The sequence below is a fragment of the Hyla sarda genome, chromosome 7 (genome assembly GCF_029499605.1).
Source record: "Hyla sarda isolate aHylSar1 chromosome 7, aHylSar1.hap1, whole genome shotgun sequence".
NCBI classification, from domain to species: domain Eukaryota; kingdom Metazoa; phylum Chordata; class Amphibia; order Anura; family Hylidae; genus Hyla; species Hyla sarda.
This window is the reverse complement of record NC_079195.1, coordinates 153,141,391-153,168,108: the sequence shown is the minus strand read 5'-3', so window position 1 is coordinate 153,168,108 and position 26,718 is coordinate 153,141,391. Positions and strand designations below refer to the sequence as shown.

Below are 26,718 nucleotides of genomic sequence, written 5' to 3'. Positions count from 1 at the left end.
CTGATGTCTGCCATTACCGGCAGCTCCTTTGTATCCATGGTGGGACTCAGGGCATACAGGTACGTATTCACTTCTTATATCCCACACTAATCCAATGCAGATGCTTTGGTAGCTGCCTGCTGTTTTTTGTTCATAAACTGCTAGCAATGATAGGCTGTATTGGCTTATGACCACTGCAACCAATCACTGACCTTAGCTGTCTTGTACATACATACTGGAATCATTCCTCAGCACATCGCTTGCAGCCTGTAAACAAAGACCATTGGACAGTCACTAGGGTGTCTGTGCGGTATCTGCAGAGGATTGAAGAAGAAAAATGTAAAAAAGGAGAACTTCAGTTCAACATTCCTTGGAGATATCTACCTGTTACAGGGCAAAGATGCAGGAATTTATCTGACCATCAGGTGTGTAGCTCAAGTGAAAATCTGTGATAGTGGACTCCAGCACACGGTATCCATATAGGAAAACAATGCAATTTGGGGTTTCTAAAGAGGTACTCTGGTGGAAAACATTTTCTTTTTTTCATATCAACTGGCTCCAGAAACTTAAACAGATATGTAAATTACTTCTATTAAAAAATCTTAATCCTTTCAGTACTTATCAGCTGCTGTATACTACAGAGGAAGTTGAGTTGTTCTTTTCTGTCTGACCCAGTTCTCTTTGCTGACACCTCAGTCCATGTCAGGAACTGTCCACAGCAGGTTTGTTATGGGGATTTGCTCCTACTCTGGACAGTACCTGACATGGATAGAGGTGTCAGCAGAGAGCAGTGTAGTCACACAGAAAACAACACCTCAACTTCCTCTGTAGTATACAGCAGCTGAAGGATTAAAGGGGTACTCCGGTGCTTAGAAATCTTATCCCCTATCCAAAGGATAGGGGATAAGATGCCTGACCGCGGGAGTCCCGCCGCTGGGGACCCCGGTGATCTTGCACCTGGCACCCGTTTGTAATCAGTCCCCGGAGCGTGTTCTCTCCGGGTCTGATTACGGGCGACCACAGGGCGGGCGGCGTGTGACGTCACGCCTACGCCCCCATGTGACGTCACGCTCTGCACCTCAATGCATGCCTATGGGAGGGGGCGTGACAGCTATCACGCCCCCTCCCATAGGCTTGCATTGAGGGGCAGAGCATGAAGTCACACGGGGGCGCAGGCGTGACGTCACATGCCCCGCCCGCCCTGTGGTCGCCCATAATCAGACCCGGAGCAAACACGCTTCGGGGACTGATTATAAAAGGAGTGCCGCGTGCAAGATCACGGGGGTCCCCCAGCGGCAGGACTCCTGCGGTCAGGTATCTTATCCCCTATCCTTTGGATAGGGGATAAGATGTCTAAGCACTGGAGTACCCCTTTAAGGAAGGATTAATATTTTTTAATAGAAGTAATTTCCAAATCTGTTTAACTTTCTAACACCAGTTGATTTGAAAATATTTTTTTCCACTGGAGTACCCCTTTAAGATACCTTACTCATGTTGTATGGGCTATCTTGGTAGCCTGAAATGCATTGTTTTTTGTTTTTTTTTCTTGTTTGTGTGCAAATATGTTTTTAATCATTTGGAAATAAAGATTAAGTTTAAGGGTCTATTCACACGTACAGTATTCTGCGCAGATTATTATTATTTTTTTTTTAATAACAAATCAAGTACCATGATACAATACATATATAATACATGTGCGGTCTCCATCGAGCGAACCTGTCTATCCAGATAAAAATAGAAAGACCACAAAACTGACAGAGAACCAACACATCAAACAAACAACCCATCCTCCCCCCCTCCCTGTCCTGGAGCAATAGAGAGAGAAAGAAAGAAAAAAAAAACATAAATAAATATGTACATTACCCAGTTTTCAACTCATTTTAATAGCCTTCTGCGGTATATCACTGTTCCCATATCCTTTTACATCTTTGCATTTGTTTAATTGACGGCTGTGCCTTCAAGCATTCATATTTTTTTATTCTATCTACTTGATTCAGCCATTCTTCAACACTTGGGACTCGCACAGATAGCCATACCCTTAAGATTAACAGTTTAGCGCAAAACAAAACTTTATTGATTAACTGTATATCTTTACCACATTGAGAAGGTTCCCCCAAAATTACTTGTCTACCTGTTAATTCTATTTTTACCCTTAATTTCCGACTAATATTATTCCTGACTTCTACCCAATAGGCAGAGATCTTCCGACATCCCCATAACACATTAACTAAATCTGCTTCACTCAATGCATATCTAGGACATAAAGAGCCAACTTGAGAGCCCATTCTAGCCAGCTGTGTCGAAGCCAAATACGTGTTATACACTATTCGCAATTGAGTAAGACGATAGTTATTATTAACTAGCTGAATACCCGGCGTTGCCCGGTCCAACAAAGGAGGAAGCTTTTGACTTCATATCCCGTCCTCATATATTGTTGTCATATCCCAACCCCATATCCCGTCCTCATACCCCAACCTCCTATCCCGACCTCCTATCCCATCCTCCTATCCCGACCTCCTATCCCGACTTCCTATCCCGTCCTCCTATCCCAAACTCCTATCCCGACCTCCTATCGCGTCCTCCTATCCCGTCCTCCTATACCATCCTCCTTTCTCGTCCTCCTATCCCGACCTCCTATCTCGTCCTCCTATCTCGTCCTCCTATCTCGATCTCCTATCCTGTCCTCCTATCCTATCCTCCTATCCCGACCTCCTATCCTGTCCTCCTATCCTGTCCTCTTATCCCGTCCTCCTATCTCAACCTCCTATCTCGACCTCCCATCCCGTCCTCATATCCCGACCTGTAATATGTGTACCAGGTATTGAAATATCTCCAGCCGTACAGAAGTTATGTGAGAACATACATTTCTCATTGATTTGCATGGGAGGGTTAAACAAAAACCCCGACCATCACAAATGGGGGTAGTTAAGGGTTAAATTAACTATCCTATATTTTAAGTGGACATATAAGTAACATGTGACCAAGTATTATCGAAATATCTCCAGCCGTTTGGAAGTTATGCAGTAACATATATTTCCCATAGACTTGTATGGGACTTTAAACAAAAACCCAGCCCCTGGCAAATGGGGGTGAGTAAGGGTTAAATCACCTATCCTATGTTTGTTGTTGACATATAAGTAACATGTGTGCCAAGTTTCATGTTAATATCTTTAGCGGTTTGGAAGTTTTTGTGGAACATACATACACACACACACACGTTGAGTTTTATATATATAGACTAGCTGAGTACCCGGCGTTGCCCGGTTTTTCCTTCCTAATCCTTGTTTGGGAGGAAAATAAGCAAAGGAGGAAGCTTTTGACTTCATATCCCGTCCTCATAAATTGTTGTCATATCCCGACCTCCTATCCCGTCATCATATCCTGACCTCCTATCCCGACCTCCTATCCTGTCCTCCTATCCCCTCCTCCTATCCCGTCCTCCTATCCCGTTCTCCTTTCCCGTCCTCATATCTCAACCTCCTTTCCCGTCCTCCTTTCCCGTCCTCCTATCTTGACCTCCTTCCCGTCCTCCTATCTCGACCTCCTTTCCCGTCCTCCTATCTCGACCTCCTTTCTCGACCTCCTTTCCCATCCTCCTTTCCCGTCCTCCTATTCCGTCCTCCTTTCCCGTCCTCCTTTTCCGTCCTCCTATCCCGTCCTCCTATCCAGTCCTCCTATCACGACCTCCTATCACGACCTCCTATCACGACCTCCTATGCCGACCTCCTATCCCGACCTCCTATCCCGACCTCCTATGCCGTCCTCCTATCCCGACCTCCTATCTCGTCCTCCTATCCCGTCCTCCTATTCCGTCCTCCTTTCCCGTCCTCCTTTCCCGTCCTCCTTTCCTGTCCTCATATCTCGACCTCCTTTCCCATCCTCCTTTCCCGTCCTCCTTTTCCGTCCTCCTATCCCGTCCTCCTACCCAGTCCATCTATCCCATCCTCCTATCCCAACCTCCTATCCCAACCTCCTATCCCGTCCTCCTATCACGACCTCCTATCCCGACCTCCTATCCCGTCCTCCTATCCCATCCTCCTATCCCGTCCTCCTATCCCGTCCTCCTATCACGACCTCCTATCCCGTCCTCCTATCCCGACCTCCTATCCCGTCCTCCTATCCCATCCTCCTATCTCGACCTCCTATCCCGACCTCCTATCCCAACCTCCTATCTCGACCTCCTATCCCGTCCTCCTATCCCGTCCTCCTATCCCATCCTCCTATCACGTCCTCCTATCCCAACCTATCCTGACCTCCTATCCCGACCTCCTATCTCGACCTCCTATCCCGACCTCCTATCTCGACCTCCCATCCCGTACTCCCATCCCGTACTCATATCTCGTCCTCCTATCTCGTCCTCCAATCCCGTCCTCCTATCCCGACCTCCTATCCTGACCGTTAATATGTGTACCAGGTATTGAAATATCTCCAGCCGTACGGAAGTTATGTGGGAATATACATTTCCCATTGATTTGCATGGGACTTTAAACAAAAACCCTGACCCTCACAAATGGGGGTAGTTAAGGGTTAACTTAACTATCCTATATTTTAAGTGGATATATAAGTAACTTGTGACCAAGTATTATCGAAATATCTCCAGCTGTTTGGAAGTTATGCAGTAACATATATTTCCCATTGACTTGTATGGGACTTTAAACATAAACCCCGCCCCTGGCAAATGGGGGTGAGTAAGGGTTAAATCACCTATCCTATGTTTGTTGTTGACATATGTTGTTGACATATAAGTAACATGTGTTCCAAGTTTCATGTTTAATATCTTTAGCCGTTTGGACGTGATGCTGGAACATACACACATACATACATACATACACACACACACACATGTTGAGTTTTATGTATATATCTCAACCTCCTTTCCCGTCCTCCTTTCCTGTCCTCCTATCTCGACCTCCTTTCCCGTCCTCCTATCTCGACCTCCTTTCCCGTCCTCCTATCTCGACCTCCTTTCTCGACCTCCTTTCCCATCCTCCTTTCCCGTCCTCCTATCCCGTCCTCCTATCCCGTACTCCTATCCCGACCTCCTATCTCGCCCTCCTATCTCGTCCTCCTATCCCATCCTCCTATTCCGTCCTCCTTTCCCGTCCTCCTTTCCCGTCCTCATATCTCAACCTCCTTTCCCGTCCTCCTTTCCCGTCCTCCTTTCCCGTCCTCCTTTTCCGTCCTCCTTTTCCGTCCTCCTATCCCGTCCTCCTATCCAGTCCTCCTATCCCGTCCTCCTATCCCAACCTCCTATCCCGTCCTCCTATCCCGTCCTCCTATCCCGTCCTCCTATCCCGTCCTCCTATCAGGACCTCCTATCCCGACCTCCTATCCCGTCCTCCTATCCCGTCCTCCTATACCGTCCTCCTATCCCGACCTCCTATCTCGTCCTCCTATCCCGTCCTCCTATTCCGTCCTCCTTTCCCGTCCTCCTTTCCTGTCCTCATATCTCGACCTCCTTTCCCGTCCTCCTTTTCCGTCCTCCTATCCCGTCCTCCTATCCAGTCCATCTATCCCATCCTCCTATCCCAACCTCCTATCCCAACCTCCTATCTCGACCTCCTTTCTCGACCTCCTTTCCCATCCTCCTTTCCCGTCCTCCTATCCCGTCCTCCTATCCCGTACTCCTATCCCGACCTCCTATCTCGCCCTCCTATCTCGTCCTCCTATCCCATCCTCCTATTCCGTCCTCCTTTCCCGTCCTCCTTTCCCGTCCTCATATCTCAACCTCCTTTCCCGTCCTCCTTTCCCGTCCTCCTTTCCCGTCCTCCTTTTCCGTCCTACTATCCCGTCCTCCTATCCAGTCCTCCTATCCCGTCCTCCTATCCCAACCTCCTATCCCGTCCTCCTATCCCGTCCTCCTATCAGGACCTCCTATCCCGACCTCCTATCCCGTCCTCCTATCCCGTCCTCCTATACCGTCCTCCTATCCCGACCTCCTATCTCGTCCTCCTATCCCGTCCTCCTATTCCGTCCTCCTTTCCCGTCCTCCTTTCCTGTCCTCATATCTCGACCTCCTTTCCCGTCCTCCTTTTCCGTCCTCCTATCCCGTCCTCCTATCCAGTCCATCTATCCCATCCTCCTATCCCAACCTCCTATCCCAACCCCCTATCCCGTCCTCCTATCCCGTCCTCCTATCACGACCTCCTATCCCGACCTCCTATCCCGTCCTCCTATCCCGACCTCCTATCCCGTCCTCCTATCCCATCCTCCTATCCCGTCCTCCTATCCCGTCCTCCTATCTCGACCTCCTATCCCGACCTCCTATCCCGACCTCCTATCCCGACCTCCTATCCCGTCCTCCTATCCCGTCCTCCTATCCCGTCCTCCTATCCCGTCCTCCTATCCCGTCCTCCTATCCCGACCTCCTATCTCGACCTCCTATCCCGACCTCCTATCCCGACCTCCCATCCCGTACTCCCATCCCGTACTCCTATCCCGTACTCCTATCCCGTACTCCTATCTTGTCCTCCTATCTCGTCCTCCTATCTCGTCCTCCAATCCCGTCCTCCTATCCCGACCTCCTATCCTGACCCGTAATATGTGTACCAGGTATTGAAATATCTCCAGCCGTACGGAAGTTATGTGGGAATATACATTTCCCATTGATTTGCATGGGACTTTAAACAAAAACCCCGACCCTCACAAATGGGGGTGGTTAAGGGTTAAATCACCTATCCTATGTTTGTTGTTGACATATAAGTAACATGTGTGCCAAGTTTCATGTTAATATCTTTAGCCGTTTGGACGTGATGCTGGAACATACACACACACACATACATACATGCATACATACACACACTCACACACGTTGAGTTTTATATATATAGATTGAGATATTAGGAATGCTCTTCAAAAATCTCTGCCATTGTGTTTCTGATATTTCCCCCAGCCACTTTGCCCAGATTGATCTATACTTCGTATTAAATCCCTTCATACCATCCTTCACCAATAACCTATACAATGTGACCATAAATTTCTTCCCTTGTTCATTTTTCTTAATTAATTCTAACACAACGTGATTCTGGATTAATACTTCACCTTTATTTTCCATACTGTGAAATGCGTGTCTTAATAAGAGAAACCTAAAATATTGGTTTCTATTTAGTGCATATTTATTGACTAACTCATTAAATGTTATCAGCTCAACCCCCACTATTATTTGTGATACATATTTAACCCCATATTTAAAGGGGTATTCCAGGCAAAACCTTTTTTTATTTATATCAACTGGCTCCGGAAAGCTCCGAACAGATTTGTAAATTACTTCTATTAAAAAATCTTGATCCTTCCAATAGTTATTAGCTTCTGAAGTTTTCTGTCTAACTGCTCAATGATGATGTCACGTCCCGGGAGCTGTGCAGTTCCTATGGGGATATTCTCCCATCATGCACAGCTCCCGGGACGTGACATCATCACTGAGCAGTTAGACAGAAAACTTCAGAAGCGAATAACTATTGGAAGGATCAAGATTTTTTAATAGAAGTAATTTACAAATCTGTTCGGAGCTTTCCGGAGCCCGGGATGTGAGTCATCAGAGAGCAGTTAGACAGAAAACAACAACTCAACTTCAGATGCTAATAACTATTGGAAGGATTAAGATTTTTTAATAGAAGTAATTTACAAATCTGTTTAACTTTCCGGAGCCAGTTGATATATATAAAAAAAAGTTTTGGCCTGGAATACCCTTTTAATCCAAAATTTGACATCCTCCATTTTCAGGAATTCTGCCAAATTTATATTATACTATAAAGGTGAAAACTCCGTGCCCCCCTTTACCCCTATTAGTTTTTTCATTGAACTCTAACCCTTCAATATCATCTTCCCATAGGAGAAAGTAGTGTCTCTTTGTTTTACCTCTAAACTTTCCAACACCCCAAATCCATCCCACCCTCTAATCAAACTACATTGTTGCAGGCAAGACCAATTGTCCCGTTCCAATATATATTTGATTATTCTGGCGAGAAAATATGATCTGAAATTCGGAGCTGTGCAACCCCCCTCATCAGGCTTGGCGCACAAAACCTTGTATTTAAGTCTCAGCCTTTTCCTCACCCATATGAAGCGATTTAATTTCCTATGAAATTGATCAAACCAAAATTCCGGTATCCATACTGGAGCAGTATTCAGTAGGAAAAGGACCTGGGGCAATATTATCATCTTTATCAGAGCCACTCTATTGGCCATGGAAAGGGGAAATTTCCCCCAAACCTGCATCTTTTTTTCGATTTTCTTTATTAAGGGATTCAAATTAACTTCCATGAATCTATAGGGCTCAATTGTAACCTTAACTCCCAAATATTCCAACTCCTGCTCAGCTTTCACTATTTTAAGTGGGACCTCCCTCTCTTCCAAACAGAATCCAATGGGCATTATATATGACTTCTGCTGATTGATCTCCAACCCTGAATATCTCCCAAACCTTGAGAAAATCACAATGATCTCTGGCAATGCAGCTACTGGGTCCTGGACGAAGAGAAGGAGGTAAACCGCATAAAGGGAGAGTCTATGCTCTTCCTTATTCATAAGAAGTCCCTCCACCTTAGAGAGCATCCTAATCATATTAGCTAAAGGCTCTATATATAATGCAAAAAGGAGGGGTGAGAGGGGGCACCCTTGACCGGTCCCTCTTCCCAACACAAATCCTTTCGATAGGGTTTTACCCCATATTATTCTTGCGGTTGGCTGCACATAAAGGAGCTTAATCCAATTTATAAATTTTGCCCCAACCCCATTAACACCTCCCACATAAAGCTCCACTCCACCCTATCAAACACCTTAGTTGCATCCAGAGATAGGATGGAGCGGAGCCTACCCTTCCCCCTCTGAATGTTGCCATACATCCTTTCAATATTAGAGAACAAACCCCTGCGGAATGAAACCTGTTTGGTCCTTACTAATCAAACTACCAATAACCCAACTGAATCTGTTGGCCAAAATCTTAGACAGGATCTTTGCGTCCGCATTCAGTAGGGATATTGGTGTATATGATTCCACATATAACATATTTTTATTTGGAATCTGCAAAATGTGAGCTTCCAACATAGATTTGGGGAGTGACCCTCCCTTACAGGATTCATTAATAATGTCTAATATTAAAGGGGCCAATACATTAACGGATTTCTTGTAAATGCCAAACGGAAGCCCGTCTGGCCCAGGAGCAGATTTCTCTGGGGAGGCCAGAATAACTTCTCTCACCTCTCTCAAACTAATGGGGGAGTCTAAAACCAAGCCCTCCTGTGATGTATATCTGGGTAAGTTCACCTCTTACAAGTAGTCCCTGGTTTCAGACTCCCCCCACTTGAGAAGTTATATAACTTACTAAAGAAATCCTCAAATACCTCAACTACCTTCTCAGAATCGTCCACCATCGTCCACGTCTTTATTGTATATAGACCCACTTGTCTGACTGGAACTCTGGGAATTTACTAGGCGAAACAGCATAGCATTGGGCTTCCCTCCCTCACAGAAATGCTTTAGGCCAGCAAAAAAAAAAAAAAACTTGTTCTGTGCTTTCTCCCTTTGCCACACACCTAACTCTCTTTGGGCCTTTTTTCATTTATTTCAATTATAGATATTTGATGCAGAGAATAAATTTTCCTCTTTTTTAACTATATTTATTAGTTCTTATCTTTTCCTAAAGATCTTTTTTTTCTCTTGTTAATCTCCCCAAATAGGAGCCCCCTGAAAAAAACGCATCCCACACTACCCTAATATCTGCAGAATTTCTGTTAATTTGCCAAAAGGCCTTGATCTCTTCCTCCAAAAATTCATCCTTCCCAAGGACCGTGAGCCAGTGCGTATTGATTCTTAGGGGCATTCTAGTTTCACTTCTTCATCCTGTATCCAGGATCAACTCCAAAGGGGTATGATCCGAGATAGAGCACGGATGACAAGGAATCTTTTTAACTCTACCTCTAACTTCACAATTTCCCAAGAATAAATCAATACGAGAGGCAGCTTGAAAAGAGGTACTATAACACGTATATCTAGTATATCCTCCATAAAGAGCTCTCCACAGGTCTAGCCATCCCACTTCTTCCAAAAATTTACTAAGCATCGTCTTATTCATAGAAAGGGACAATCTCCCAACCCTATCCTTCTGTGTATCCACTACCGCATTAAGATCTCCTGCTACTGTGAGGGAAACGCCGGACCTGGTGTCAAGAAACTCCAACAACTCAATTAAAATTTCCAATGAAAAAGGAGGTGGAATATATAGAAAAGCCAAGATCAACTCCACCTGATCAAATATACCATGTAAAAATACATATTGACCCCTTTTATCTATCCTTTTAGCTATTATCTCACAATTGAAGGATCTGTGAATGTACACTGATACCCCAACTGAGTAATTTGAATAAACTGCATGAAACTCCTAACCCACCCATCATATGAAAACTTGTTTTAATGTCTCTTGTGTCAAATGGGTTTCTAATAGTGCCACTAGTGAAGTAGTACTATTTTTGATCAAATTAGTAATTTGATCAAATATAGCGCATCTCTTCACCTTGTCTGACATTCCCCTCACGTTCCAGGAAATTATCCTAATCATCTAAGTAATATGAGAGAGAAAAAAAACAAACAACCCAAAACCCCACCCTCCATTGCTTCCAGGACTCTACTTCTCTCTCCCCCCACCCCCACCTTCCACCTCCCTCCATTGACCTTACTAAGATTTGCCACATAAGGTCTGTAATCCTTACGCCCTTTCCAACCTCTCCCCCCCTCCCCCCTCCTTAAAAAAAGAAACATACAAAATCTAAACATCAGTTACTTTTAATTCCTGCCACCCGTTTGCTTGCTTAGGGTCTGGAAAGAATAAAATCTTATCTTTAAAATTTACTCTTAGTCTAGCTGAAAAAAAAAACGAGAAACCTATATTCGCTTGATGCAATCTTTTCCTGACTTCCCTATAGGAGGCCCGAGCTACTTGGGTCTCCCTAGAGAAGTCAGGGTACAATAAGATCTGGGAGTTATTATACATAATCACAGGCATGCTCCTCGCCCGTCTCAACAAAGAATATCTGTCACTTGAGAGCAATAATTTCATTAGGATTGTCCTAGGAGGTGATCCTGGGGGTGGCCGCTTTCCAGGAACTCGATGGGCACTTTCAGTGTTAAATAAATTTAAAAACTTAATGGGGGAGATTTATCAAAACCTGTGCAGAGGAAAAGTTGCCCAGTTACCCATAGCAACCAATCTGATCGCTTCTTTCATTTTGCAGAGGCCTTGTTAAAAATGAAAGAAGCGAGCTGATTTGTTGCTATGGGCAACTGGGCAACTTTTCCTCTGCACAGGTTTTGATAATTCTACCTCAATATCGTTAAATGTCTCTTTAATCCAAGATTTACAGAACTCTACTGGGGAGGGTCCCTCATCCCCCTCAGGCATACCAATCAATCTAATATTCGAACATCTGGATCTGTCCTCCATATCAGTTAATCTTTTCTTTAACCCCTTACGGACCGAGGGTTTTTCCGTTTTTGCATTTTCGTTTTTTTCCTCCTTGTCTTTAAAAAATCATAACTCTTTCAATTTTGCACCTAAAGATCCATATGATGGCCTATTTTTTCCGCCACCAATTCTACTTTGTAATGACGTCAGTCATTTTGCCCAAAAATCTACGGCGAAACGGAAAAAAAAATCATTGTGAGACAAAATTGAAAAAAAAACGCTGTTTTGTAACTTTTGGGGGCTTTCATTTCTACAAAGTACATTTTTCGGTAAAAATGACACCTTATCTTTATTCTGTAGGTCCATACGATTAAAATGATATCCTACTTATATAGGTTTGATTTTGTCGTACTTCTGGAAAAAATCATAACTACATGCAGGAAAATTAATACGTTTAAAACTGTCGTCTTCTGACCCCTATAACTTTTGAATTTTCCGCGTATGGGGCGGTATGAGGGCTCATTTTTTGCGCCGTGATCTGAAGTTTTTAGAGGTACCATTTTTGCATTGATAGGACTTATTGATAAAAAGTGACCAAAAGTGCACTATTTTGGATTTTGGAATTTTTTTGCGCGTACGCCATTGACAGTGCGGTTTAATTAACGGTATATTTTTATAATTCGGACATTTCCGCACGCAGCGATACCATATATGTTTATTTTTATTTACACTGTGTTTTTTTTTTTATGGGAAAAGGGGGGTGATTCAAACTTTTAATAGGGAAGGGGTTAAATGATCTTTATTCACTTATTTTTTTTCACTTTTTTTTTGCAGTGTTATAGCTCCAATAGGGACCTATAGCACTGCACACACTGATCTATTACATTGATCACTGGTTTCTCATAGGAAACCAGTGAACGATGATTCTGCCGCTTGACTGCTCATGCCTGGATCTCAGACAGCGAGGAGGCAGGTAGGGACCCTCTGCTGTCCTGTAAGCTGTTCGGGATGCCGCGATTTCGCCGCGGCTATCCCAAACAGCCCACTGAGCTAACCGGCATGCTTTCACTTTCACTCTAGATGGGCGTTCAACTTTGAACGCCGCGTCTAAAGGGTTAATAGCGCGCGGCACCGCGATCAATGCCGCGCGCTATTAGCCACGGGTCCCGGCCGTTGCCCTGCGTTATAGATCGGGAGCGGACACATGTGTCCTTAAGGGGTTAATAGAGAGTTTTCCTCGGACAGTTTATCTGTTGTAGTTTTAGCCAGGTCCACTTTGGATTTAGTTTCAGGTACATATTTTTCTATCGTCATCACCCTCTCTCTGATTTTGTTAAGATCGTCCCGAATAAAGGAGACTTTGCTGGATAAAGCTCCCATCTGGGTGGCCAAGTCTCTAAGCCCTGCATTGCATTGCTGTAACTCGATGAGAATATTTTGTAACATCTGGTCATTAAGCAGTTTCTCACTCTCTCCCTCATCTCAGTTTAACACTTCATATTTTGAGCCCAACTTATTTTTTTATTGGAGAAGGGCCTTTGTTACTATTATTAGCAGATGGAGAGCTCCAGAGTTTGTCCAGCTTTCCCGAGTTTGATTTCTCTTTTTCTCTGACTGGGCTGTTTCCTGGGTGTCTTTTGGGTGCCATAACTCCCCAACCTGTTCAGCGTACCAGTAAGCACTAAAGTAGAATCAAATAATACAAAAACCATAATCAGAGGAGAGGGGAAGAACTAAAGCAGGAACAGTATACCTTATATCTTGTATTAGTCCTCCTGCCTTCATAGATTTCCGGCCGACACATACAAGCATTAAAGAGATCAATACTTACATCTCCCGGAGATCTATTAGGTGCACCCTGTCCTCCTAGGGCCTTGGTTATGTGTGGCCTACAAACAAATGATGGAGCCATTAACACAATTGACAGCAATTTCAGGGGAAAAGGAGCGACACAAGAAAAGCACATAAGCAGTAATTTCTATGGCGGTCCTTAATTCCACCATGCATCCTTCACAAGGGGCCACCACTATATTAGTCATCGGGGCCTCCGAACAATCTTCACCCTACCCCTCTCTAGGGGGAGCACAATCACTAATCCCCGAAAGGAAGGAACAGAGCCGAGGGGCGCCACCATCCCTACATGCCACATAAGTCTCTGATAGCGTCCCACCTCGTACACTCGTGGCGCCCCCCTACTCAACACCCCCCTCAGGGGGGTCAGGGCCCCCATTTGCCACTCTTTGCCACAAGCTCCGTATCCCCAGGTATAAGGCTGTGGCGCCCCCATCTCTCACCTGGCCGGTGCCGCCATCGGCCTCACAAACAGCTGCGGGTATTCTATTCAGCAGTCTCCCATAAGCTCAGCGGAGGGCAGCATTCACTGTCCATATCTCATTCACTGTCCATCTCTTAGGAGTGTTACCTTGCTTGAGCTTCTTTCCCCGGCATCTCGCGCTGTATGCGCTGGTCCTCGAGAGGCTCCGAAAATACGTTGCCTCCCACGTGACCAGCTCCCGTCACAGCGCAGCATGGTCCCAACATGACGCGGCTCTTACCGTGAGAGTACCTCCCGTATGCCGGCCGTGTCGTTTGTTCTCCTTACAAGGGAGTTAAGCCCCTCTTAGACCGGCTCCAATACATCTCAGGCCGGGTAGCACACGGGACAGTTCCGAGCGGAGAGGTGGAGAGAGAGATGAGAGACGGCCTAACACATCATGCCGTCACAACGTTTTCCACCAGGATTCTACGCAGATTTGATGCACAGGATTTCAAGCTGTGTTCAATCATTCAGTTTATATTGAAATCTGCAGCAGAAAATCCTGCGCATCAAATCTGCTCAGAATAGTGTAAATGTGAATAGACCATTAAAGCACTACGTGGAATCCACTATCACTGATTTTCCCTATAACCCCTGCAGCCAGGGCTTAATAAATTAGTTATAAATTTAGGAGCTAGCAAAAAAAAAGTTAGAAGCCACAGTCATTTGTATCCTCTCCTCTCTCCCTGTATCACAGTCATGTGTCCACTCATCTCTTCATTTGTCACAGTCATTAGTGTCCCCTTATCTCCCCCTGTGTCACAGTCAATAGTGTCCCCTTATCTCCCCCTGCATCACAGTCATTAGTGTCACCTCATCTCTCCATGTATAAGTCATTATTGTCCCTTCATTTCCCACTTTGTCACAGTCATTAGTGTCCAGCCAAACACAAAAATGCGGGGGCTCAACCTCTATATCAGAGAGTACATATCAGGGTGAAGAGCATTCTTCCCGAATAACTATACACAAAAAAGAGAAAAGCAGATATTCTATAAACTAAGTGCAATGCACGTCTATCAGTAACAACAATATTCTGTATAAAATATTATTCTTTACTAGCAAAAAATTTCAAAATTACATGGATGCAAAAGTACAATTAAAAACAATTAAAATTAGTCTAACCAGAGCAACTTCCTACAAAAACATGAGGGAAGGATACAGTATAACCACCCTCAAGTGGGGATATGTACATAAATAATAGCAGGCATGTGACACGGCTTAGTTCATTCAAAACCCCAACCTAATGTGTAAATCATACATGTAATGAACAGAATTAAACTACACAGTGTGACATCAATACAAAGTAATGCAGCCCTATACACTATACACAAGCTGAACTGGCTGCCCTACAAAGCATAACAGTAAATGCATATGAATATAAAAGTAAAACAGGCAAACCTTTGTAGGGTACCAGATGGGGAATTGGTTGGATTTAAGTATTAACAGGTCACGACATGTCCCCCCCCCCCCCCCCCCCCAAGCCCCACTTGGTAGTCACACTTATTTAGTTTACTATAAAAATTCACTTATATTGTTACAATCCTACCCCCTGAGGAAGTTGCCTAACTGGGATGGAACGCGTGGTGATTTGTGGGGGGGCATATGTCGTGGCCTGTTGATACTTGCATCCGTCCAGTCCCCCATCTGGTACCCTTCATTGGTTTGCATGTTTTAATTTTATATTTATTGTTAAACTTATGCTCAGTAGGGCAGCTAGTCAAGCTTGTGTATAGAGTATAGGGCAGCATTACTTTTGTACACTAGGTAACTGTGTTTTTCCTGCCACATGCACGGTTTACACATTATGTTGGGGTTTTGAACAGACTGAGCAATGTCATCTGCCTGCTATTACTTATGTACATGTTCCCAGTTGAGGGTGGTTATATGCTCCCCTCATGTTTTTGTAGAAGGTCGCTCTGGTTAGGGCAGTTTTAATAGTTTTTAATTATATTGTGTCTTTTTGCATTTAAGTGTTTGTGTACGTTATTTGCTAATAAAGATTAATATCTCATACAGAATATTGTTGTTATATTATATTTAAGTTTGTCTTAGGCCTAAATGATATATTGCAATCACAATTGAATTCCAATTATTGCGTATTGCGATATTTCGATTTGGCATTTAGTAAAATCTGGCGTTTATCTGCTCCAATGGCTCCAGGCTCAGGCAGCGGCGACGGCTCAGCATCCCATAGCCTGGCAGCGGCAGCTTGGCCATGGGAGACTTTATGAGGGGGGACAGGGGCTATATGAATTTCATATAGCAATTCCCCTTATATAGCTGGTCCTCCTTCTATAGTCTATATTCCCCATCAAATAGCCCATGTTCCCTTTCATATAGCAATTCCCCTCATATAAATGATTCCCCTTCTATAGTCTGTCTATATTACCCCTCATATAGCCCATGTTCTCCTTCATATAGCTGGCCCCCCTCCTCTATTCTATATTCCTCCTTGTATAGCCCATGTTCCCCTACATATAGCTGTCCCCCTTCTATAATCTATATTCCCACTTATATAGCCCATGTTCCCCCTCATATAGCCATTTTCCCTCCTATAGCCTATATTCCCCTTCATATAGCCCCCCCCCCCCCCTCATATAGACATTTCCCTCATACAGACATTCTCCTCATGAAGCTGGTCCCCCTTCATATAGCCCATGTTCCCCCTCATATAGCTGGTCCCCCTCATATAGCCATTTTCCCTCCTATAGCCTATGGTCCCCTTCATATAGCCGCCCCCCCCCCCCCCTCATACAGACATTCTTCTCATGAAGCTGGTCCCCCTTCATATAGCCCATGTTCCTCCTCTTATAGCTGGTCCCCCTCCTAAAGTCTGTATTGCCCTTCATACAGCCCATGTCCCCCCTCAGAAAGCCTATGTTCCCCTTCCTATAGCCTATGTTCCCCCTCATATAGCCCCCCCCCCTCCTCCTCATATAGGCATTCCCCCTCATTTCATATAGCCAATTCTCCTCAAAGACAATTCCCCTCATTTCATATTATAATATGAGGGTACTGGCTATATAAAATGGGTGGATTTTACCATTTGTTTATTACATTGCAATCACATATTGAAATCTCAATATTTACCTCCATAATGTAAGCACAAATGTAAGGACAAAAATTGTTTTGAGGAAGTAAATTTGCTGTTTTGTAATATTTCATTGAACGTCTAAAATAATTCTAAACCTCTTTAATCCCACCTGAAAGGGCGGCAAACAGAAGAGCCCAGATATTCCCCCTGCAGATACAACAGTATCACATGGCACAGAAAAAAACAATGAAGAACAGAATGATTTGAGTAAGAATCCAGAAAACTCTGAAGTTGTAGAAGGGCAGGAAAATGCACAGGCCATGAAATTTCCTACAAGTAATGGTGTGCTTGTCGATGACCATGGCTCTCCTGCAAATACAGCAAACACAAATACTGACCAGAATAAAACCGGTATGGAAGCATCTGAGGAAGAGGAACATGAGGCTGATGCAGGAGAAGACAGCACATGAGATTTCTCTCTTGTCTTTGTAAACAAATTTGCATAAAAAATAATAATAAAAACAACTTCTCAGTGCCCATCATGGATGGGCATTTTACTGTTACAGCAATCTTTTTTATGTATCAGGTGGATAAGGAAGTTTTAGATAAAGACATAATGCAGAACTACTAGAATTTTTTTTTTGAAAATGTCAGTTGTGATCTCTATAAAATGTTTATATATTTTTGGTGCATCAGCTGGCCATAGGTTATTGGGTCATGTATTTTACACAGTGGCCCTCATTTACTAAGAAAATCGGGTTGTAAGTCTATGTTGCTTTCTTACCCGACTGCTTTTTTCCCCTGTTATTTATTATTATGTATCATCCTGTTTGTCGCACGTGGGTTTTGTAGGTTTTGGTTTCCAACTCCTCTGAGCTGTCGGGAAAAAATCCACAACAATTCAACAAATTCGGGTTGGAAACCTTAATAAATACGTGGGAAAGCTCAGAAATGTCGGGTTACGCCCCTTTTTCGGGTTTGGGAGAATCCACATCGGGTCCGTCGGGAAAAAATGTCGCATAGTGTCGCAGACTGGCGCACGATGTCTGCGACATGGCGCAGACAAAGATGCGACAAAAAAACCCGACAAAAGAGGTCGGGTTTTGAATAATAAATGAGGGCCAGTGTGTATGTTTGTGTGTTTAGTTATCTGTGTTTGTATTTGTTATGTGAATGGTGAAGAGAAAAAAAAAAAGTGTCTAAAAAAATAGTATAGTGTGTGTTTTGGTAAGGCTCCTTCCACAAGACATTTTAGTGCTACATCACTGGTATAGGTTGGGATACTGACAAAAAGTTTTCAAACATATAATGCATCATACTTATGGCATGCCCATAGACTTTACTATACCAAACATAGTCTATTAGTGACTATGTTTGTGTGTTTAATTATCTGTGTTTCTATTTGTTACATAAATAGCTGACAGGAAAAGAATAACATTCTCATCCTTAGACTTTCCTTCAGGCTGGGTTCACTTTATAATTTGACAGTATGTTACACACATATTTTGGCAACCAGTTCAAATGGGATGCAATGTATACCTGCACAAACTGGCACAAGCCCCATTGATATTCAGTAGACCGGGTATATAAGTGAGTACATTTCCATAATTTTCATGAGCATATACAGTGGGGATTAAAAGTTTTGGCACCCCAGGTAAAAATTGTATTAATGTGCATAAAGAAGCCAAGGAAAGATGGAAAAATCTTCAAAAGGCATCAAATTACAGATTAGACATTCTTATAAGTTCGATTTTATTTCCATGATTTACACTTTCAAAATAACAGAAAACAAAAAAATGGCGTCTGCAAAAGTTTGGGCATCCTTCAGAATTTATAGCATGCACTGCCCCATTTGCAAAGCTGAGACCTGCCAGTGTCATGGATTGTTCTCAATCAGCATCTGGGAAGACCAGGTGATGTCAATCTCAAAGGTTTGAAATGCCCAGACTCATCTGACCTTGCCCCAACAATCCGCACCATGGGTTCTTCTAAGCAGTTGTCTAGAAATCTGAAACTGAAAATAATTGACGCTCACAAAGCTGGAGAAGGCTATAAGAAGATAGCAAAATGTTTTCAGATGTCAGTATCCTCTGTTTGGATTGTAATTAAGAAATGGCAGTCATCAGGAACAGTGGAAGTTAAAGCAAGATCTGGAGGACCAAGAAAAATATCAGACAGAACAGCTTGCAGGATTGTGAGAAAAACAATTAAAAACCTACGTTTGACTGAAAAATCCCTCCAGAAAGATCTGACAGACACTGGATTTGTGGTACACTATTCCACTATAAAGATATACTTGTACAAATATGGTCTTCATGGAAGAGTCATCAGAAGAAAACCTCTTCTACGTCCTCACCACAAAAATCAGCGTTTGAACTTTGCAAATGAACATATAGACAAGCCTGATGCATTTTGGAAACAAGTTCTGTGGACCGGTGAAGTTAAAATTGAACTTTTCGCCCGGAATGAGCAGAGGTACGTTTGGAGAAGAAGGGGAAGGAACAGAATTTAATGAAAGGAACCTCTATCCAAGTGTTAAGCGTGGGGGTGGATCAATCATACTTTGGGGTTGTATTGCAGCCAGTGGCACAGGGAACATCTCACGAGTAGAAGGATAAAGGGATTCAATAAAATTTCAGCTAATTTGATGCCATCTGTGAAAAAGCTGAAGTTAAAGAGAGGATGGCTTCTACAAATGGATGATGATCCTAAACACACCTCGAAATCCACGGGGGATTACATCAAGAGGCGTAAACTGAAGGTTTTGCCATGGCCTTCACAATCTCCTGACCTTAACATAATTGAAAATCTATGGATAAACCTTAAAAGCAGTGCATGACAGACAGCCCAGAAATCTCAAAGAACTAGAAGACTTTTGTAAGGAAGAATGGGCAAAGATACATTAAACAAGAATTGAAAGACTCTTTGCTGGCTAAAAAAAACGTTTACAAGCTGGGATACTTGCCAAAGGGGGCAGTACAAGATATTAACTCTACAGGGTGTCCAAACTTTTGCAGACGCCATTTTTTTTGTTTTCTGTTATTTTGAAAGTGTAAATGATGGAAATAAAATCTAACTTTTGTTGACATATAAGAATGTCTAATCTGTAATTTGATGCCTTTTGGAGATTTTTCCATCTATCCTTGGCTTCTTTATGCACATTAATACAAATTTTTACCTGGGATGCCCAAACTTTTGATCCCCCCAAATGTTGCCATATATCCATTATTCTTTTATATAGGAGCTCAAATCCCAGCGGTTAAAAACTGAACAGAAGGAAAAAATAGAATGGGATGGCCCTCTTATACTAAAACAACAGTGTGTAGACCGGGCAACTAGGAAAACACCAACCACAGGTGTCTATAAAATAATAAATAGAAATAACAGATGTAACTAGTGCTCAAGATCTGAATACATGGCAAATATTTTATTAAAGATATTAACCCCTTAACCACTTAAGGACCTAGGGCGTATGGATACGCCTTGACGTCCTGGTACTTAAGGACCCAGGACGTATCCATATACCCGTGGGAATTTTGGTCCCTGCCAGGCGGGGACCGGATCGGGGTGACTGCTGATATCTATCAGCAGGCACCCCGCGCAAATGCCCAGGGGGGTCATCAGACCCCCTGATGTTGGTGATCGACGCAAATCGCTGGTGAATTCACAACGGCGATTTGCGCCAATTACGGGTCTATGGTGACCCGGAATATAAGGGGGATCGCAGTTGTCCAAGACACCCACGATCACCCTGAAGGGATAGGAGTGAGGTGGCAGGGGTGCCACCCCTCCTATCCCTGCTATTGGTTGTCAAGGAACGACGACCAATAGCAGATCGGGGGCGGGGGGGTTAACTTTCGGTTTCCCCGTTCTGCCCACCCACAATAGTCGGGGCAGAACGGTGAAACCGAAGGGGACCGGCGGCAGAAGATCCACTTACCATCTGGAGGCTGCGGGCGACAGTGATCGGCTACCTGGATCCTATGAAAGCTGGTGAGTTGCCTAGCAACATCTGGAGGGCTACAGTTTGAGACCACTATACAGTGGTCTCTTAACTGTAGCCCTCCAGATGTTGCAAAACTACAACTCCCAGCATGCCCAGACAGCTGTTTTCTGTGTGGGCATGCTGGGATTTGTAGTTTAGCAACAGCTGGAGGGCTTCAGTTTGGAGGTCACTTTGCAGTGATCTCTAAACTGTAGCCCTCCAGTTGTTGCAAAACTGCAAATCCCAGCATGCCCAAACAGCTGTCTCGGCATGCTGGGAGCTGTAGTTGCGTACCACCTGCTGTTGCATAACTACATCTCCCAGCATGCCCTTCGGCAATCAGTACCTGCTGGGAGTTGTAGTTGTTACGCCGAGCGCTCCGGGTCCCCGCTCCTCCCCGGAGCGCTCGCTTCACTCTCCCCGCTGCAGCGCTCCGGTCAGATCCTCTGACCCGGGGCGCTGCGATTCCGCTGCCAGCCGGGATGCGATTCGCGATGCGGGTAGCGCCCGCTCGCGATGCGCACCCCGGCTCCCGTACCTGACTCGCTCTCCCTCGGTCCTGTCCCGGCGCGCGCGGCCCCGCTCCCTAGGGCGCGCGCGCGCCGGGTCTTTGCGATTTAAAGGGCCACTGCGCCGCTGATTGGCGCAGTGATTCCAATTAGTGTGTTCACCTGTGCACTTCCCTATATCACCTCACTTCCCCTGCACTCCCTCGCCGGATCTTGTTGCCATTGTGCCAGTGAAAGCGTTCCTTGTGTGTTCCTAGCCTGTGTTCCAGACCTTCTGCCGTTGCCCCTGACTACGATCCTTGCTGCCTGCCCCGACCTTCTGCTACGTCCGACCTTGCTTCTGCCTACTCCCTTGTACCGCGCCTATCTTCAGCAGCCAGAGAGGTGAGCCGTTGCTAGTGGATACGACCTGGTCACTACCGCCGCAGCAAGACCATCCCGCTTTGCGGCGGGCTCTGGTGAAAACCAGTAGTGGCTTAGAACCGGTCCACTAGCACGGTCCACGCCAATCCCTCTCTGGCACAGAGGATCCACTACCTGCCAGCCGGCATCGTGACAGTAGATCCGGCCATGGATCCCGCTGAAGTTCCTCTGCCAGTTGTCGCTGACCTCACCACGGTGGTCGCCCAGCAGTCACAACAGATAGCGCAACAAGGTCAACAGCTGTCTCAACTGACCGTGATGCTACAGCAGCTACTACCTCAGCTTCAGCAATCATCTCCTCCGCCAGCTCCTGCACCTCCTCCGCAGCGAGTGGTCGCTCCTGGTCTACGCCTATCCCTGCCGGATAAATTTGATGGGGACTCTAAGTTTTGCCGTGGCTTTCTTTCCCAATGTTCCCTGCATCTGGAGATGATGTCGGACCTGTTTCCCACTGAAAGGTCTAAGGTGGCTTTCGTAGTCAGCCTTCTGTCTGGAAAAGCCCTGTCTTGGGCCACACCGCTCTGGGACCGCAATGACCCCGTCACTGCCTCTGTACACTCCTTCTTCTCGGAAATCCGAAGTGTCTTTGAGGAACCTGCCCGAGCCTCTTCTGCTGAGACTGCCCTGTTGAACCTGGTCCAGGGTAATTCTTCCGTTGGCGAGTATGCCGTACAATTCCGTACTCTTGCTTCAGAATTATCCTGGAATAATGAGGCCCTCTGCGCGACCTTCAAAAAAGGCCTATCCAGCAACATTAAAGATGTTCTGGCCGCACGAGAAATTCCTGCTAATCTACATGAACTTATTCACCTAGCCACTCGCATTGACATGCGTTTTTCCGAAAGGCGTCAGGAACTCCGCCAAGATATGGACTCTGTTCGCACGAGGCGTTTCTTCTCCTCGGCTCCTCTCTCCTCTGGTCCCCTGCAATCTGTTCCTGTGCCTCCCGCCGTGGAGGCTATGCAGGTCGACCGGTCTCGCCTGACACCTCAAGAGAGGACACGACGCCGTATGGAGAACCTCTGCCTGTACTGTGCTAGTACCGAACACTTCCTGAGGGATTGTCCTATCCGTCCTCCCCGCCTGGAAAGACGTACGCTGACTCCGCACAAAGGTGAGACAGTCCTTGATGTCTACTCTGCTTCTCCACGTCTTACTGTGCCTGTGCGGATGTCTGCCTCTGCCTTCTCCTTCTCTACTGTGGCCTTCTTGGACTCTGGATCTGCAGGAAATTTTATTTTGGCCTCTCTCGTCAACAGGTTCAACATCCCGGTGACCAGTCTCGCCAGACCCCTCTACATCAATTGTGTAAATAATGAAAGATTGGACTGTACCATACGTTTCCGCACGGAGCCCCTTCTTATGAGCATCGGATCTCATCACGAGAGGATTGAACTTTTGGTCCTCCCCAATTGCACCTCGGAAATTCTCCTTGGACTTCCCTGGCTTCAACTTCATTCCCCAACCCTGGATTGGTCCACTGGGGAGATCAAGAGTTGGGGGTCCTCTTGTTCCAAGAACTGTCTAAAACCGGTTCTCAGTAACCCTTGCCGTAACTCTGTGGTTCCTCCAGTAACCGGTCTCCCTAAGGCCTATATGGACTTCGCGGATGTTTTCTGCAAAAAACAAGCTGAGACTCTACCTCCCCACAGGCCTTATGATTGTCCTATCGACCTCCTCCCGGGCACTACTCCACCCCGGGGCAGAATTTATCCTCTCTCTGCCCCAGAGACTCTTGCCATGTCTGAATACGTCCAGGAGAATCTAAAAAAGGGCTTTATCCGTAAATCCTCCTCTCCTGCCGGAGCCGGATTTTTCTTTGTGTCCAAAAAAGATGGCTCCCTACGTCCTTGCATTGACTACCGCGGTCTTAATAAAATCACGGTTAAGAACCGCTACCCCTTACCCCTCATCTCTGAACTCTTTGATCGCCTCCAAGGTGCCCACATCTTTACTAAATTGGACTTAAGAGGCGCCTATAACCTCATCCGCATCAGAGAGGGGGATGAGTGGAAAACGGCATTTAACACCAGAGATGGACACTTTGAGTATCTGGTCATGCCCTTTGGCCTGTGCAACGCCCCTGCCGTCTTCCAAGACTTTGTCAATGAAATTTTTCGTGATCTGTTATACTCCTGTGTTGTTGTATATCTGGACGATATCCTAATTTTTTCTGCCAATCTAGAAGAACACCGCCAGCATGTCCGTATGGTTCTTCAGAGACTTCGTGACAATCAACTCTATGCCAAAATTGAGAAATGTCTGTTTGAATGCCAATCTCTTCCTTTTCTAGGATATTTGGTCTCTGGCCAGGGACTACAGATGGATCCAGACAAACTCTCTGCCGTCTTAGATTGGCCACGCCCCTCCGGACTCCGTGCTATCCAACGCTTTTTGGGGTTCGCCAATTATTACAGGCAATTTATTCCACATTTTTCTACCGTTGTGGCTCCTATCGTGGCTTTAACCAAAAAAAATGCTGATCCCAAGTCCTGGCCTCCTCAAGCAGAAGACGCCTTTAAACGACTCAAGTCTGCCTTTTCTTCGGCTCCCGTGCTCTCCAGACCTGACCCTTCCAAACCCTTCCTATTGGAGGTTGATGCCTCCTCAGTGGGAGCTGGAGCTGTTCTTCTACAAAAAAATTCTTCCGGGCATGCTGTCACTTGTGGTTTTTTCTCTAGGACCTTCTCTCCAGCGGAGAGGAACTACTCCATCGGGGATCGAGAGCTTCTAGCCATTAAATTAGCACTTGAGGAATGGAGGCATCTGCTGGAGGGATCAAGTTTTCCTGTTATTATCTACACCGACCACAAGAACCTCTCCTACCTCCAGTCTGCCCAACGGCTGAATCCTCGCCAGGCCCGGTGGTCTCTGTTCTTTGCCCGATTTAATTTTGAGATTCACTTTCGTCCTGCCGATAAGAACATTAGGGCCGATGCTCTCTCTCGTTCCTCGGATGCCTCAGAAGTTGAACTCTCTCCGCAACACATCATTCCACCTGACTGCCTGATCTCCACTTCTCCTGCCTCCATCAGGCAGACTCCTCCAGGAAAGACCTTTGTTTCTCCACGCCAACGCCTCGGAATCCTCAAATGGGGTCACTCCTCCCATCTCGCAGGTCATGCGGGCATCAAGAAATCTGTGCAACTCATCTCCCGCTTCTATTGGTGGCCGACTCTGGAGACGGATGTTGTGGACTTTGTGCGAGCCTGCACTATCTGTGCCCGGGATAAGACTCCTCGCCAGAAGCCCGCTGGTTTTCTTCATCCTCTGCCTGTCCCCGAACAGCCTTGGTCTCTGATTGGTATGGATTTTATTACTGATTTACCCCCTTCCCGTGGCAACACTGTTATTTGGGTGGTCGTTGATCGATTCTCCAAAATGGCACATTTCATCCCTCTTCCTGGTCTTCCTTCTGCGCCTCAGTTGGCTAAACAATTTTTTGTACACATTTTTCGTCTTCACGGGTTGCCTACGCAGATTGTCTCGGATAGAGGCGTCCAATTCGTGTCTAAATTCTGGAGGGCTCTCTGTAAACAACTCAAGATTAAATTAAATTTTTCTTCTGCATATCATCCCCAGTCCAATGGACAAGTAGAAAGAATTAACCAGATCTTGGGTGATTATTTGCGACATTTTGTTTCCTCCCGCCAGGATGACTGGGCAGATCTCCTCCCATGGGCCGAATTCTCGTATAACTTCAGGGTCTCTGAATCTTCCTCCAAATCCCCATTTTTCGTGGTGTACGGCCGTCACCCTCTTCCCCCCCTCCCTACTCCCTTGCCCTCTGGTCTGCCCGCTGTGGATGAAATTTCTCGTGACCTTTCCATCATATGGAGAGAGACCCAAAATTCTCTCTTACAGGCTTCATCACGCATGAAGAAGTTCGCGGATAAGAAAAGAAGAGCTCCTCCCGTTTTTTCCCCTGGAGACAAGGTATGGCTCTCCGCTAAATATGTCCGCTTCCGTGTCCCTAGCTACAAGTTGGGACCACGCTATCTTGGTCCTTTCAAAATTTTGTGTCAAATTAATCCTGTCTCTTATAAACTTCTTCTTCCTCCTTCTCTTCGTATCCCTAATGCCTTTCACGTCTCTCTTCTCAAACCACTCATCCTCAACCGTTTTTCTCCCAAATCTGTTCCTCCCACTCCTGTTTCCGGCTCCTCGGACATCTTCTCTGTCAAAGAGATTTTAGCTTCCAAAAAGGTCAGAGGGAAAACTTTTTTTTTAGTGGACTGGGAGGGTTGTGGTCCTGAAGAGAGATCCTGGGAACCTGAGGACAACATCCTAGACAAAAGTCTGCTCCTCAGGTTCTCAGGCTCTAAGAAGAGGGGGAGACCCAAGGGGGGGGGTACTGTTACGCCGAGCGCTCCGGGTCCCCGCTCCTCCCCGGAGCGCTCGCTTCACTCTCCCCGCTGCAGCGCTCCGGTCAGATCCTCTGACCCGGGGCGCTGCGATTCCGCTGCCAGCCGGGATGCGATTCGCGATGCGGGTAGCGCCCGCTCGCGATGCGCACCCCGGCTCCCGTACCTGACTCGCTCTCCCTCGGTCCTGTCCCGGCGCGCGCGGCCCCGCTCCCTAGGGCGCGCGCGCGCCGGGTCTTTGCGATTTAAAGGGCCACTGCGCCGCTGATTGGCGCAGTGATTCCAATTAGTGTGTTCACCTGTGCACTTCCCTATATCACCTCACTTCCCCTGCACTCCCTCGCCGGATCTTGTTGCCATTGTGCCAGTGAAAGCGTTCCTTGTGTGTTCCTAGCCTGTGTTCCAGACCTTCTGCCGTTGCCCCTGACTACGATCCTTGCTGCCTGCCCCGACCTTCTGCTACGTCCGACCTTGCTTCTGCCTACTCCCTTGTACCGCGCCTATCTTCAGCAGCCAGAGAGGTGAGCCGTTGCTAGTGGATACGACCTGGTCACTACCGCCGCAGCAAGACCATCCCGCTTTGCGGCGGGCTCTGGTGAAAACCAGTAGTGGCTTAGAACCGGTCCACTAGCACGGTCCACGCCAATCCCTCTCTGGCACAGAGGATCCACTACCTGCCAGCCGGCATCGTGACAGTAGTTTTGCAACA

General features: G+C 45.9%; 1 protein-coding gene and 1 long non-coding RNA gene across 5 annotated transcripts in view; one reads left to right on the top strand and one right to left on the bottom strand.

Moving 5' to 3' along the window:
- The window catches only part of LOC130282588 (DPY30 domain-containing protein 1-like), a 180,214-nt gene extending 162,923 nt beyond the window's left edge, over positions 1–17,291 (top strand). For all 4 annotated transcript variants that reach the window (XM_056530957.1, XM_056530958.1, XM_056530960.1 and 1 more), the window contains one exon: positions 16,905–17,291. In XM_056530957.1, the coding sequence (XP_056386932.1) occupies positions 16,905–17,198 (294 nt within the window). In that variant the 3' untranslated portion in view covers positions 17,199–17,291. The remainder of the gene's footprint in view (positions 1–16,904) is intronic.
- LOC130282590 (uncharacterized) lies at positions 12,315–13,933 on the bottom strand. Its single transcript, XR_008846462.1, has 3 exons — positions 13,672–13,933; positions 13,209–13,266; positions 12,315–13,058 (listed from the first exon to the last, which is right to left on the bottom strand). It is a non-coding gene; the product is annotated as an uncharacterized LOC130282590 (long non-coding RNA).
- Positions 17,292–26,718: the final 9,427 nt, after the last annotated feature.